Source organism: Jaculus jaculus, chromosome 13 (genome assembly GCF_020740685.1).
Source record: "Jaculus jaculus isolate mJacJac1 chromosome 13, mJacJac1.mat.Y.cur, whole genome shotgun sequence".
NCBI lineage: Eukaryota > Metazoa > Chordata > Mammalia > Rodentia > Dipodidae > Jaculus > Jaculus jaculus.
This window is the reverse complement of record NC_059114.1, coordinates 13841448-13854556: the sequence shown is the minus strand read 5'-3', so window position 1 is coordinate 13854556 and position 13109 is coordinate 13841448. Positions and strand designations below refer to the sequence as shown.

Below are 13109 nucleotides of genomic sequence, written 5' to 3'. Positions count from 1 at the left end.
CAAGCCAAAAAAAACAGTCTCAACAAAAGCCCATCCAAAGTTTCGGGCATTTAGAGCTTCTGGGGTCTAAAAGACACCTGGGCAAGTAGGGGGCCACAGAAACTGTAGATACTGGGCTGGAGAGATGGCTTAGCGGTTAAGCGCTTGCCTCTGAAGCCTAAGGACCCCGGTTCGAGGCTTGATTCCCCAGGTCCTACGTTAGCCAGATGCACAAGGGGGCGCACGCGTCTGGAGTTCGTTTGCAGAGGCTGGAGGCCCTGGTGTGCCCATTCTCTCTCTCTTTATTTCTCTCTCTGCCTCCTTCTCTCTGTTGCTCTCAAATAAGTAAATAAATTAAATTAAATTAAAAAATTTTTAAAAGAAACTGTAGACACTGAGCTTGGAGAGTCAAGCGTAAGGAAAAGCCACTCGGCCAAGGGCAGAAAACCACTGACAGCACGAGACCCTACCCGCTGTTCCCTACGAGGACATGCTCAGCCTGAATTCCAATAACTGACTAAACACCCATAGGCCCCTGATGTCAGGGAGACGAGAACAGGAGCTCTCATTTGAGTTGCTAGGAGACACGCCCTGCTCTGCCCTGGCCCATGGGAGGTCACCTTGTCACCTAAGCTCCATCCAGCTTGCACTGCTCCAGATAGAAAAGTCTTTCAAGGCTGGAGAGATGGCTTAGTGGTTAAGGCACTTGCCTGTGAATCCCAAAGACCCACGTTCAACTCTCCAGATCCCACATAAGCCAGATGCTCAAGGTGATGCAAGCACACAAGGTCGCAAATGTGCACAAGATGGCACACACGTCTGGAGTGTGATTGTAGTGGCTGGTAGCCTTGGCACACCAGTTCTCTCTCTTTCTCTCTTATTAAAACAAAACAAAGCCGGACGTGGTGGTGCACGCCTTTAATCCCAGCCCTTGGGAGGCAGAGGTAGGAGGATCACCATGAGTTTGAGGCCACCCTGAGACTACATAGTTAATTCCAGGTCAGCCTGGACCAGAGTGAGACCCTATCTCGAAAAACGAAAAAAATACAGCTGTGTGTGGTGGCACGTGCCTTTAATCCCAGCCCTTGGGAGGCAGAGGTAGGAGGATCGCTGTGAGTTCAAGGCCTCCCTGAGACTACCATAGTGAATTCCATGTCAGTCTGAGCTACAGTGAGACCCTACCTTAAACAAAAAAAAGAAAGAGAGAGAGAGAGAAGTCTTTCAAAGATAGCAAGATAGTGAATGCTCATGAGTCATAAGGTTGGCCGCAGTGCCTCTGACTCAGCACTGGGTGAGGGGCCAGGGGGTGGGGAATGGCATCTTGCTGTGTCCTGCCCAGAGGAGGCGGTGATGAGATGGGGCAAAGCAATGGCTACCAGCATGGGATTTGCAATAAGACAGATCAAACATGAATCCTTTCTCTGTAATAAACCTCAGCTATGATAACCACAGCCCGCACTCCGGAGTTGTCAATCGTTGACCCCCGATTCTTCCCCTTCCTGGCTGTGTGACCTTGAGCAAAATCACTTCACCTCTCTGAGCTTCAATTCAATCTGCTGTAACACAGGGGTATTTGTAATGCTCCCTCCCCAGGAAAGAATAAGATCAGGAAGGGTAGGACTCCTTACAACGTGTTCCTCCAGACACAAAATGGCCTGGACATCCATGACCTCACAGTGCCTGATACTACCTACACAAGACCATCATGATAGAGGGAAAAATCATGACATCAAAACAAGAGAGACTGATTGATGTGGGGGGGGGCGGGCAAAGGGGGATATGATGGAGAATGGGGTTTCAAAGGGGAAAGTGGGGGGAGGGAGGGAATTACCATGGGATATTGTTTACAATTATGGAAGTTGTCAATTAAAAAAAAAAAGAGGGCTGGAGAGATGGCTTAGTGGTTAAGCACTTGCCTGTGAAGCCTAAGGACCCCAGTTGGAGGCTCGATTCCCCAGAACCCACGTTAGCCAGATGCACAAGGCATCTGGAGTTTGTTTGCAGTGGCTGGAGGCCCTGGCGCACCCAGTCTCTCCCTCTCTTTCTCTCTCTCTCTCTCTTTTTCTCTCTCTCCCCCTCTTTTCTCTCTCTGTCTGTCGCTCTCAAATAAATAAAAGTGAACAAAAAAAATTTTAAAAAAATAAGAAGATCATGTTTGAGAGGTGTGTGGACCAGGGTCAGGCAGGTGTGTGGCTGGGGAGGATGGCGAACACCAGAGTTGGCTGGCTCAGCACTGTTGCCCTCCTAGGTGCCACCCACTTACCTCCAGGGATGCCATGCAGACGACTTTGTTAGCGTGGTAGAAGAAAGTGGGCAGCACATCAAATATGGTCGTTTCTGAAAGGATCAGTTTCTATGGAAAAACGGGAAGAGGAAACAGGTGAGCGAGTTTGAACCATGGGGAGCAGTGCGCAAGCTGGCCATGTTGTTACTGTGACAGCTGCGGTGCCTGGTGCAGACTCCCCCTTGGGTCTGACAGTGAAGGCACATGGGCAGCCCCCAATTTCAGATGCTGACTGGGGGGAGGCACCTGGAATTTCATAAGGAGCCAGCCACGGTGGGAACCTGGGAAAAGGAAACCTAGGACCTGGCCCGAGGGATGCACACTCCCAGACACCCCATCACCCGTGCGTGTTAACTGCACCTGCCAGGACAACCTCACCCCATCCCTCAGGACCCAGCTCCATGCCCACCTCTCCCAGAGCCTGCCAACGACCCCCCCAGGCACACACTGGACAAACGTCGCCACTCAGCATGAAATGGCACCAGACCGGGGGGGGGGCGCTCATTGAAAGTAAAAGCAACCTATGGCCCTGAAGACCCCACCTGGACCTGCGTGCATGCCCAGCAGACGCTGGAGGAAGGACAGGACTCACCTTGAGATTTTCCGGGCAGACCTCATGGCCGTACAAGTCGATGGCCGAGAGGAAGATGGACTCCACCTGGTTGTGCCGCAGTTCATAGGAAGGGAGGTGGGAGGCGATCAGAACCTGCAAAGAGGGGACGGACAGCTGAGGCAAGAAGCCTGGAGCTGGGGGGAGTGGGGGTGCATGCACGGGCCTTGTGCCTGGAGACCAACCTGCCTGGCCCTGAGGGCCACCTTGCAATGCTCGCTCTTGCTCAGCTGAGTAAGCTCTGTAAGGATGGCGGTGAGCTCCTCCGACAGGGCAGGATCTGGACCACACAGCTCATCCTTCGGGAGAGAAGAGAACCCAAACGGCTGTCCTTCGCCAGAGCGGAACAGGCCGGCGCTCAGCCAGCCACAGGGTCTGGTCTCAGCTCTCTGCACAGCACAGCCTCGGCCACACATCCTCGTCCTTGTCTTCCATGGCTAAGCCTCATTCATTCATTCACTCCCTCACTCACTCATTCGCCCTTGCTCTTTTCTACTGTGGACACACCTCTATTGTGGTTTGAACGTGACATGCCCCCCCCCCCATGGTTCATGGGTTTGAATACTTGGCCCCCAGCTGATGGCCCTGGTTGAGAAAGGTGTGGAAGCTTAAGGAGGTGGAGGCTTGCTAGAGGAAGTGGACCGCGGAGGTACGGGCCTTGGGGTTTATAGTGTGGCTCCACTGCCCGTTCCATCTTCCTGACTTAGGGATGCAATGTGACCAGCTTGGCCTCAGGCTCCTTCTACCATGTCTCCCCCACCATGATGGAATGTAACCCCAGGAGCTGTGAGCTCAGTAAAGCCTTCCTCCCTTAAGCTGTCTCTTGTCAGGTATTTGGTCACAGTCAGGAGAAAAAAAAATGTGTAATACAAATTCATTCATTCATTCATTCATTCACCTGCTCATCCACTCCAGAACATACTGCCCCACCTGACATGATAAACTACAACATAACCCTGCCCACGTCCCTCATCTGAGAGGCCAGAACCATTGGAGATTTCAGCTGATTTGGGATCTTGTAATATCTGCATAAAGAGATTTCTTGGGAATGGAACCCACATCTAAATATGAAACTCATTCATGTTTGCTTCATACATGCATCCTGAAGATCATTTTATATGTCATTTAAATTTTTTTAAATTTACTTGCAAGCAGGAGAAATAGAAGAGAGACAGACAGAATGGGCAAACTAGGGACTCTAGCTACTGCAAACAGACTCCAGATGCATGCGCCACTTTGTATGTCTGGCTTTACATGGATACTGGGGAACTGAACTCAGGTCCTTAGGCTTTGCAGACCAGCACCTTAACTGCTGAGCCATCTCTCCAGCCCTTATAAAGTATTTTTACTAGGTCGTCACTGCAATCTACCACACAAAGTCAGGTGTGGCATTAGCCACTTCTGGTATCAGGTCAGAGCTCTAACACTTTTAGATGTTGTAGCAATTTGGATTTTTTGGATTGGAAATGCTCAACTGGTCCAGCTCCTATCCAGTGATTACCAAGGAGCATGATGTGCCAGGCAAGCAATTAGCCCCCATCCATACATGCCCTGAGATGCTCCCAACCTCTGAGGAGTTGCTATCATGACCACCATTTTATAAACAAGGACACCTTGAGTATCTGGCTTACGTGAGTCCTGGGAAGTTGAACCGAGGTCCTTGGGCTTTGCAGGCAAATGCCTTAACTGCTAAGCCATCTCTCCAGCCTGCTAATTTTTTAGTATTTTTTATTTATTTATTTGAGAGAGAGAAACAAAGAGAGCGAGCAAGAATGGCTGGGTGCATCAGGGCCTCCAGCCAGTGCAAATGAACAGCAGATGCATGCATTACCTTATGCATCTGGCTTACATGGGTCCTGGAGAACTGAACCTGGGTCCTTTGGCTTTGCAGGCAAGCGCCTTAACCACTTAAGCCATCTCTCCAGCCACCCCTCCCATATTGCTAATTATTAAGGAAAAGGTCTTTAGTTGGGAAAGACTGCTATTACTACTCATAGGAAGAGAAATGAGAAGGAAGAAATTCTGTGCTTTTCCAAGAAGGCAAAATGGGACCCAATAAGCCCAGACTGGCAGCTTGTACTCTTGCACGCAGACTGAGTGCTCAAACCCCGACTCCGCACTGACCAGCTGGGTGCCTTTAGGCAAGGGGCTCCACCTCTCTGTGCTCTTCCAAAGGTGAGAACAGTACCCATCTCGCAGGGTTGCTGTAGGAATATAGCCATAGTAGGGCATGGGGGTAATGCCCGCAGGCCCACCTTCTTTGGAAGCCAAGTCAAAAGGATTAGTTTAGCGCAGGAGTTCATGACTTTACCCTAGGCCACATAGCAAGACCCTGTCTCAAGAAAAAAAAAAAATCAAATGAATTTATAAATATTTTTAAAACAATATTTTAAGCCAGTTGTGGTGGCTTGTAACTACAATCCCAGCACTCAGGAGGCTGAGGCAGGAGGATCACTGTGAATGTGAAGCCAGCCTGGACTACAGAGTGAGTTCCAGTTCAGCCTGGGCTAGAGACCCTGCCTCAAACAAACAAAAAGAATTCATATGTTGTCTCCTGTAGAGCAGCCCATGAGAGCCTGGCATAGAGCAGATGCTCTGGGAGTGTCACTGCTTGTTATAAATAAAGTTTTATTAGCATACAGCCATGCCCACCAGCTGATCCTAAGCAGTGACAAACCTGCAAAGTCAAAAGGATTGATGTTCTTATTCTTTCTAGAAAACATCTGGGGAGGGCAGGAGAGATGGGTTGGAAGTTAAGGCACTTGTCTGCAAAGCTTAAGGATCCAGTACTCACAAAAGGCAGATGCACAAGGCAGCACATGCATCTGGAGTTCATTTTCAGTGGCTGGGGCCCTGGCATACCCATTCTCTCTCTCCCTCCCTCCCTCCCTCCCCCCCTCCCTCTCTCTCTCTCTTTCTCTCTTTGCCTTTTTTCTCTCTCTCTAAAAAAGCAATTTTTCTTTTTTTTTTTTTTTTTTTTTTGGTTTTTCGAGGTAGGGTCTCACTCTGGTCCAGGCTGACCTGGAATTAACTCTGTCATCTCAGGGTGACCTTGAACTCATGGCAATCCTCCTACCTCTGCCTCCCGAGTGCTGGGATTAAAGGCGTGCGCCACCACGCCCGGCTCAGTAAAAAAGCAATTTTTAAAAATTTTTTGTTTATTTTTTTATTTATTTATCTGAGAGCGACAGACAGAGCGGGAAAAAGGCAGAGAGAGAGAGAGAGAGAGAATGGGCGCTCCAGGGCCTCCAGCCACTGCAAACAAACTCCAGACGCATACGCCCCCTTATACATCTGGCTACTGTGGTTCCTGGGGAATAAAGCCTCGAACCGGGGTCCTTGGCTTCACAGGCAAGCACTTAACCACTAACCCATCTCTCCAGCCCCAAAAATAAATTAAAAAAAATAATAATTGGAGACAGGGCTGGGGATATGACTTAATGGTAGTTAGTGTGCTTGGGTTTGATTCCAGCACTGCAAAAAAATTAGTTTTTAAAGACAAGAAGGGACTAGGGAGATGGCTCAGTGGCTAAGAGCGCTTACTTGCAAATCTGATGGCCTGAGTTCAAGTTCCAAGCACCCATGTGCAGCTGGACACAAAACGTAGTGCATACGTGCAAATGTCTGGTGTTTGCTTGTACTGGCAAGAGACCCTGGTATGCATGTGCACATGTGTACACACACCCACAAATTAATTAATTAATTAATTAATTAATAGGAAAAAGGATAGGGTTGGAGAGATGACTTTGCAGTTAGGCACTTGCCTGCAAAACCAGAGGACCCAGGTTCAATTCCCCAGGACCCATGTAAGCCAGATGCACAAGGTGACACATGATTCTGGAGTCCATTTGCAATGGCTGGAGGCCCTGGCACACCCATTCTCTATCTGCCTCTTTCTCTCTCCCCCACCTCAAATAAATAAATAAAATATTTTTTCTTTTTTTAATTTATTTTTTATTTATTTGAGACAGAGAAAGAGAGAGGGGGAGAATGGGAATGCCAGCGCCTCTAGCCACTATAAACTCCAGCTATGTGTTCCCCCTTGTGTATCTGGCTTGCATGGATCCTGGAGAATGGAGCTGGGATCCTTTGGCTTTGTAGGCAAATGCCTTAACCCCTAAGCCATCTCTTCAGCCCCCTTTTTAAAAATTTTTAAGAAGTATTTTATTTACAGGCTGGAGAGGTGGCTTAACGGTTAAGGTGCTTGCCTACGTAGCCTAAGGACCCATGTTTGACTCCAGATCCCAAGTAAGCCAGATGCACAAAGGTAAGGCAAGCGCAAGGCAACATGCCCACTAGGTGGCGCAAGCATCTGGAGTTCGACTCCAGTGGCTGAGGCCCTGGTGTGCCAATTCTCTCTCTCTCTCCCTCTCCCTGTTGTTTGTTTCTCTCCCTCTCTCTCTCTCTCTCTCTCTCTCTCAAATTAAATTTTAAATTAAAAAAAAAGTTAAAGAAGAAAAACGAAGAGGTTTGGGAGCCCTGCCCACCCCCGCTGGGGTGGAGCCCCAGCCCCCTTACAATCAGCAGGATCACCAGCTGGTTCTTCTTGGCCACCTGCGCGTGTGAGAAGATGCAGTCCAGCACCAGGGTCATGTCTGGCTTGAACTGCTCCCTGAGGTTTATCACGCACTTGTCATAGTGAGCTACAGGGGAAGATGAGAGAGCCAGCAGGGTGAGGTCCCATTCCCGCCCCGCCCCACTCCCAACTCGTCCTTGGTGACGCCCGGGCATCGCCGTGCATCTTGCCTTGTTGGAAATGGTGCTCCACACGCAGGTAGCTCCGCAGGAGGTCCAGCACCACGGTTTTCATGTAGCCCCGGGCCCCACTGCGGTACCTGGGAGAACAGAAAGCGGCAGTGTTAATGTGACCCCCCCCCCACCTCCTGGAGTATCTAGATGTCTTAGCTAGGGGCTTTTATGACACTAAAAAGAAGGCAGCCTGGACACGGTGGCACATGCCTGTAATTCCACCATTCCTCCCAAAGACTATGAGTTCAAGGCCAGTCTATACTACATAGTAAAACGCTGTCTTAGCAAACCAAGGGCTGGAGATGCAACTTAATGGGAGCACACTGGCCTAGTGTGTGCAAGGTCGTGAGTTATAGCCTCATCATAAAATGCAGAAAGGGGGCTAGAGAGATGGCTTAGCAGTTAAGGTGTTTGCCTGCAAAGCCTAAGGACTCATGTTCAACGCTCCAGGTTGCATGTAAGCCAGACGCACAAGGTGACACAAGCGAGCAAGGTTGCACATGCGTACAAGGGTGTGCACATATCTGGAGTTTGATTGCAGTGGCTGGAGGCCCTGGTGTGCCAATTCTCTCTCACATACACACTCTCTCTCTCACTCTCTCCCTCTCTCACACATAAAAAATAAAGGACAGGGCTGGAGAGATGGCTTAGCGGTTAAGCACTTGCCTGTGAAGCCTAAGGACCCCGGTTCGAGGCTCAGTTCCCCAGGTCCCCCGTTAGCCAGATGCACAAGGGGGCGCACGCGTCTGGAGTTCATTTGCAGAGGCTGGAGGCCCGGGCGCGCCCATTCTCTCTCTCTCCCTCTATCTGTCTTTCTCTCTTTGTCTGTCGCTCTCAAATAAATAAATTAAAATAAATAAATAAATAAAGGACAGTCTATTGGGCTTGCCTCAAAAAATAAAAAATAAAAAATAATTTTTTTTAAATGGAGAAAGGGAGGAAGAGGAGAAAGAATAGGAGAGAAAGGTGAGTGAGAGCCCCTCAAACCAGAGGCCAAATTGAGCTGGTACCCAAAATTAAGTCTCTAGACACCCCACTTGCCCAGCTCCACAGGGAAGGACACTAAAAGTTAAGTTTTAGAGTTAACACACTAAAAGAAGAAAGCCAGTGTTTGCAGATTCCAACCAGAAGATAAGAATGCCCATTTATCTAGGCAACCTATACAGATGTTTTCTAAAGACAAATTTGAAAGACATTTGCCAAATATGTAATTTTTATGTGTGACTTTTAATGTTTTTTTCTTTTTAGTCTTTTCCAGGTAGGGTTTTGCTGTAGCCCAGGCTGACCTGGAATTCACTATGTAGTCTCAGGCTGGCCTCGAATTCACAGTGGCCCTCCTACCTCTGCGTCCCGAGTGCTAGGATTAAAGGCATGCATCACCACCCCAAGCTAATGGGTTATTTTCACTTCCTTTCTGAAACACTGTTTTTAATGTGTGTGTGTGTGTGTGTGTGTGTGTGTGTGTGTGTGTGTGTGTGTAATTTATTTATTTATTTATTTGCAAGCCAGGGAGTGAGATAATGGACACTCAGGACCTCTGACTGCTACAAACAAACTCCAGATGCATGCACCACTTTGTGCATCGAACCCAGGTCATTAGGCCTTGCAGGCAAGCGCCTTAATCACTGAGCCATCTCTCCAGCCCCTGAAACAAAAGTTTAATGTGAGTTGTCATTAAAAAAAAAAAAAAAAAAAAAGTAGGCCAGGCGTGGTGGCTCGTGCCTTTAATCCCAGCACTCGGGAGGCAGAGGTAGGAGGATCACCATGACTTCAAGGCCACCCTGAGACTACATAGTGAATTCCAGGTCAGCCTGGACTAGTGTGAGACCCTACCTCAAAAAAACAAACAAAAAAAGTAATAAGAAAAAAATTAAAATAAATAAAACAAAAAAGAAAGAAGAGGGAGGAAGGAGAAGGTGAGAGAGAGAAAGAGAAAGATAGAAAGAAAGAGAGAGGGGGGAGAGAGAAAGGGAAGACAGGTGTGATGGCACATGCCTTTAATCCCAGCACTCAGGAGGCAGAGGTAGGAGGGATTGCCATGAGTTCAAGGCCACCCTAAGACTACATAGTGAATTCTAGGTCAGCCTGGGCTATAGTGAGACCCTACCTTGAAAAAAAAAGAGATGATGATGATGATGATGATGATGAAAGAAAGAGGTCAAAGAGATGACTTAGCAGTTAAGACATCTGCCTGCAAAGCCAAAGGACCTCGGTTTGATTCCCCAGGACCCACATAAGCCAGATAGTTCTTTTGCAGTGGCTAGGGGCCCTGGCGTGCCTATTCTCTCTCTCTCTCTCTCTCTCTCAAATAAATAAATAGATAATACATAAATAAAATAAAATAAATATTTTTTAAAAAGAAAAAAAAAGTTTAGTGTGGGTTTTCCAAAATCCATTCCCTCTTCTATGGTATATCTCTGAACACAGGGAACAGGGTTTCTTTCATTTTTTTTTTTTTTTTGTTTCCTTCCTTCCTCTCTTCCTTGTCATACTGGGATTGTACGTGGGGTGCCATGTATGCTAGCCAACGCTGTACCGCTGAGCAACATCCCCAGCAGGGTCCAGTCTAAGAAGGGAGCAGAAACCCGCTTCACCTCAGCATCCCCGAGTAACAACAAAAGACAGCTAAAGTCACTATGGAACCAAATCTGAAAACCCGCCGGGCGCGGTGGCGCTCACCTTTAACCCCAGCATTCAGGAAGCAGAGGTAGGAAGGCTGTCTTGAGTTTGAGACTACATAGTGCATTCCAGATCAGCCTGGGCTAGAGCAAGACCCTACCTCGAAAGTCATCATCATCCTACGTAGAAGCAGGGCAGACCTCTGATGTTGAAGTTCAACACAGAAATAAAGTGTCGTATACATGTTCCTTCCTTCCAGCTCTTTCTCTGGAGCCCTAAAGATGGATGTGAGGGTAGCACTCCATGTGTTCAGGGAAAGGACTCCCCTGGAAGCCCTTGACTACAAACCTTCCTCAGCTGTGTGGCTAATGTCCCCATGAGTCAGGAACTCCTTGAAACTCCACAGGTTTCCACAGCCCCGCATGCTCTGCACCCCGCAGCTTCCAGCACATGGGAACATATACTGAGCTAACTGGTTCAAATCTGAGAACCGTTCTGTTCTTATAAGCCATGCTTTCTTGCTAGGCGGGTTCTTCACACACACACACACACACACACACACACACACACACACACACGGCAAAAAATCTTTTTAACATGAGACAAGCTCTGCAGCAGGCTAGCCCCTGCTCCATAGCCACAAGGCAATTAGTCATCAATTGCCCTTGTAATGACCCCCCCAAACCCCAAGAATAATGACTTATGTAGTCTTTCATCATACATAAAACCATCTCATCCCAATGTGTCCTAAGAGAAGCTAAATCCAAGTTACAACTCTAACATACATGTCAATATTGGCTAAGTGAAGCCAGGCATGGTGGCGCACAACTTTAATCCCAGCACTCGAGAGGCAGAGGTAGGAGGATCACTGTGAGTTTGAGGCCACCCTGAGACTCCATAGTGAATTCCAGGCCAGCCTGAGCCAGAGTGAGCCCTTACCTCGAAAAACAAAAAAAAAAAAGAACAACAAAAAAAATAACAAAAAAAATTAGCTGGGCGTGGTGGAGCACACCTCTAATCCCAGCACTCAGGAGGCAGAGGTAGAAGGATCGTCATAAGTTCAAGGCCATCTTGTGACTACATAGTGAATTCTAGATCAGCCTGGGCTAGAGTGAGACCCTACCTCAGATAGATAGGTAGGCAGGTAGGTAGGTAGGTAGGTAGTTAGGTAGGTAGGTAGGTAGGCAGGCAGGCAGGCAGGCAGGCAGGCAGATAGATAGATAGATAGATAGATAGATAGATAGATAGATATATAGATGGGTGGATAGATAGATAGATGTATACTAAATGTTATCACTTTATAAAAACAAACCAAATTATAATGATTCCAGAAAGGGAGGGGAGGGGAGGGGAGGGCAGGGCAGGGCGAAAGGGAGAGGGAGAGGGATTGAGGGAGGGCCCTAAATTGTTCTCCCAATGCTCCACAAGTGGGTGACTCGGTGTGACAACAGCGCCCCCTGGAGGGCCTGGGATCCATTCACCTCTGGATCAGCTGCACGATGCTCTGCGTGTTCATGAAGAAGACCTCGCGGTCAGCCTTGCGCTGCAGGGTGGCGGCGTGGCAGTCCAGGATGGTGGCTATCTACATGAGAAAATAAGACAGCTCTACCCAGTGTCAACCACGTGAGCCAGCCACCACCCAGCAGTCAGCTGAGGGGCCTGCCACAGGCTCCCAGGAAGGTCCCAGCCAGGGTGCATTCAAAGACCAAAATCCCCAGCCCCGAGCCATCTGGCCACCCAGACACGGCCCCGTTCATCCCTTCAGTGTCCTGCTGGGGGGAATCTAAGAGCTCGGAGTGATGGCAGTCACAGAAAGACGTGCACACAGGAAATGAGAGCTCCCCACAGACAGGAAGCGGGGAGGAGGGAGTGTTCCACAAAAGTGCTGGTGCAGGGCTAGAGAGATGGCTTAGTGGTTAAGTGCTTGCCTGTGAAGCCTAAGGACCCGGTTCGAGGCTCGGTTCCCCAGGACCCACGTTAGCCAGATGCACAAGGGGGAGCACGCGTCTGGAGTTCGTTTGCAGTGGCTGGAAGCCCTGGTGTGCCCATTCTCTCTCTCTTTCTCTCTCTCTCTTTCTCTCTGCCTCTTTCTCTCTCTGTCTGTTGCTGTCAAATAAATAAATAAAAATAAGCAAAAGAAATAAAAAGAAATAAAAAGTTTAAAAGTGCTGGTGCAGGATAGGAAAGGTCCTGTCTTTTATTTTAAAAATATATTTATTTCTATTTATTTATTTGGCAGAGAAAGAGAGACAGAGAGAATGGGCGCTCCAGGGCCTCCAGCCGCTGCAAACGAACTCCAGACACGTGCGCCCCCTTGTGCATTTGCTAACGTTGGTCCTGGGGAATCGAACTCGGGTCCTTTGGCTTTGCAGACAAACGCCTTAACCTCTAAGCCATCCCTCCAGCCCAGGGTCCTGTCTTTAGAACTACACTTAATGTCATTGTACGTTGCTTTTGGTAACAAGGGTACTTTGAAAGAAAAAATATATATGCCCTGAATCAATGACAAAGTCCTGAATGTTCCAAATGAATTTCTCCCTCCCTCCCTCCCCCTCTCTCTCCCTCTCCTTCTCTGTCTCTCTCTCCAGGCCCCTCTAGAGTTGTGGGACAACCACTTGATGTCATTCTATGCCAGCACCTCCTCTGAGATGGGACAGTCACCACTCTTTACTCTGGAGCATCTTCATACCTTACAAAGAAACCTCATACCCTCAACTCCTCAGCCCCCCACCCCACCCCCCGCCCCCTCGGTCCCTGCAAACCCCTGGCAGCCATGAGTGGATTTCCTTTCCACACTGACTTGCCTCTTCCAGATACTGCATGTCAATGGACTCCTAACAACATCTGGTCTTTTGACTGGCTGCATCA

At 48.6% G+C, this 13109-nt stretch overlaps 1 protein-coding gene across 1 annotated transcript in view; it reads right to left on the bottom strand.

Annotated features, from left to right (window-relative positions):
* Positions 1 to 13109, bottom strand: part of Acacb (acetyl-CoA carboxylase beta) — a 140975-nt gene that overhangs the window by 57111 nt on the left and 70755 nt on the right. The window contains exons 21-26 of the mRNA XM_045132566.1: positions 11723 to 11823; positions 7620 to 7708; positions 7392 to 7516; positions 3059 to 3172; positions 2856 to 2969; positions 2243 to 2332 (exon numbers count right to left, since the gene is read on the bottom strand). Coding sequence (XP_044988501.1) covers positions 2243 to 2332; positions 2856 to 2969; positions 3059 to 3172; positions 7392 to 7516; positions 7620 to 7708; positions 11723 to 11823 — 633 coding nt within the window. The remainder of the gene's footprint in view (positions 1 to 2242; positions 2333 to 2855; positions 2970 to 3058; positions 3173 to 7391; positions 7517 to 7619; positions 7709 to 11722; positions 11824 to 13109) is intronic.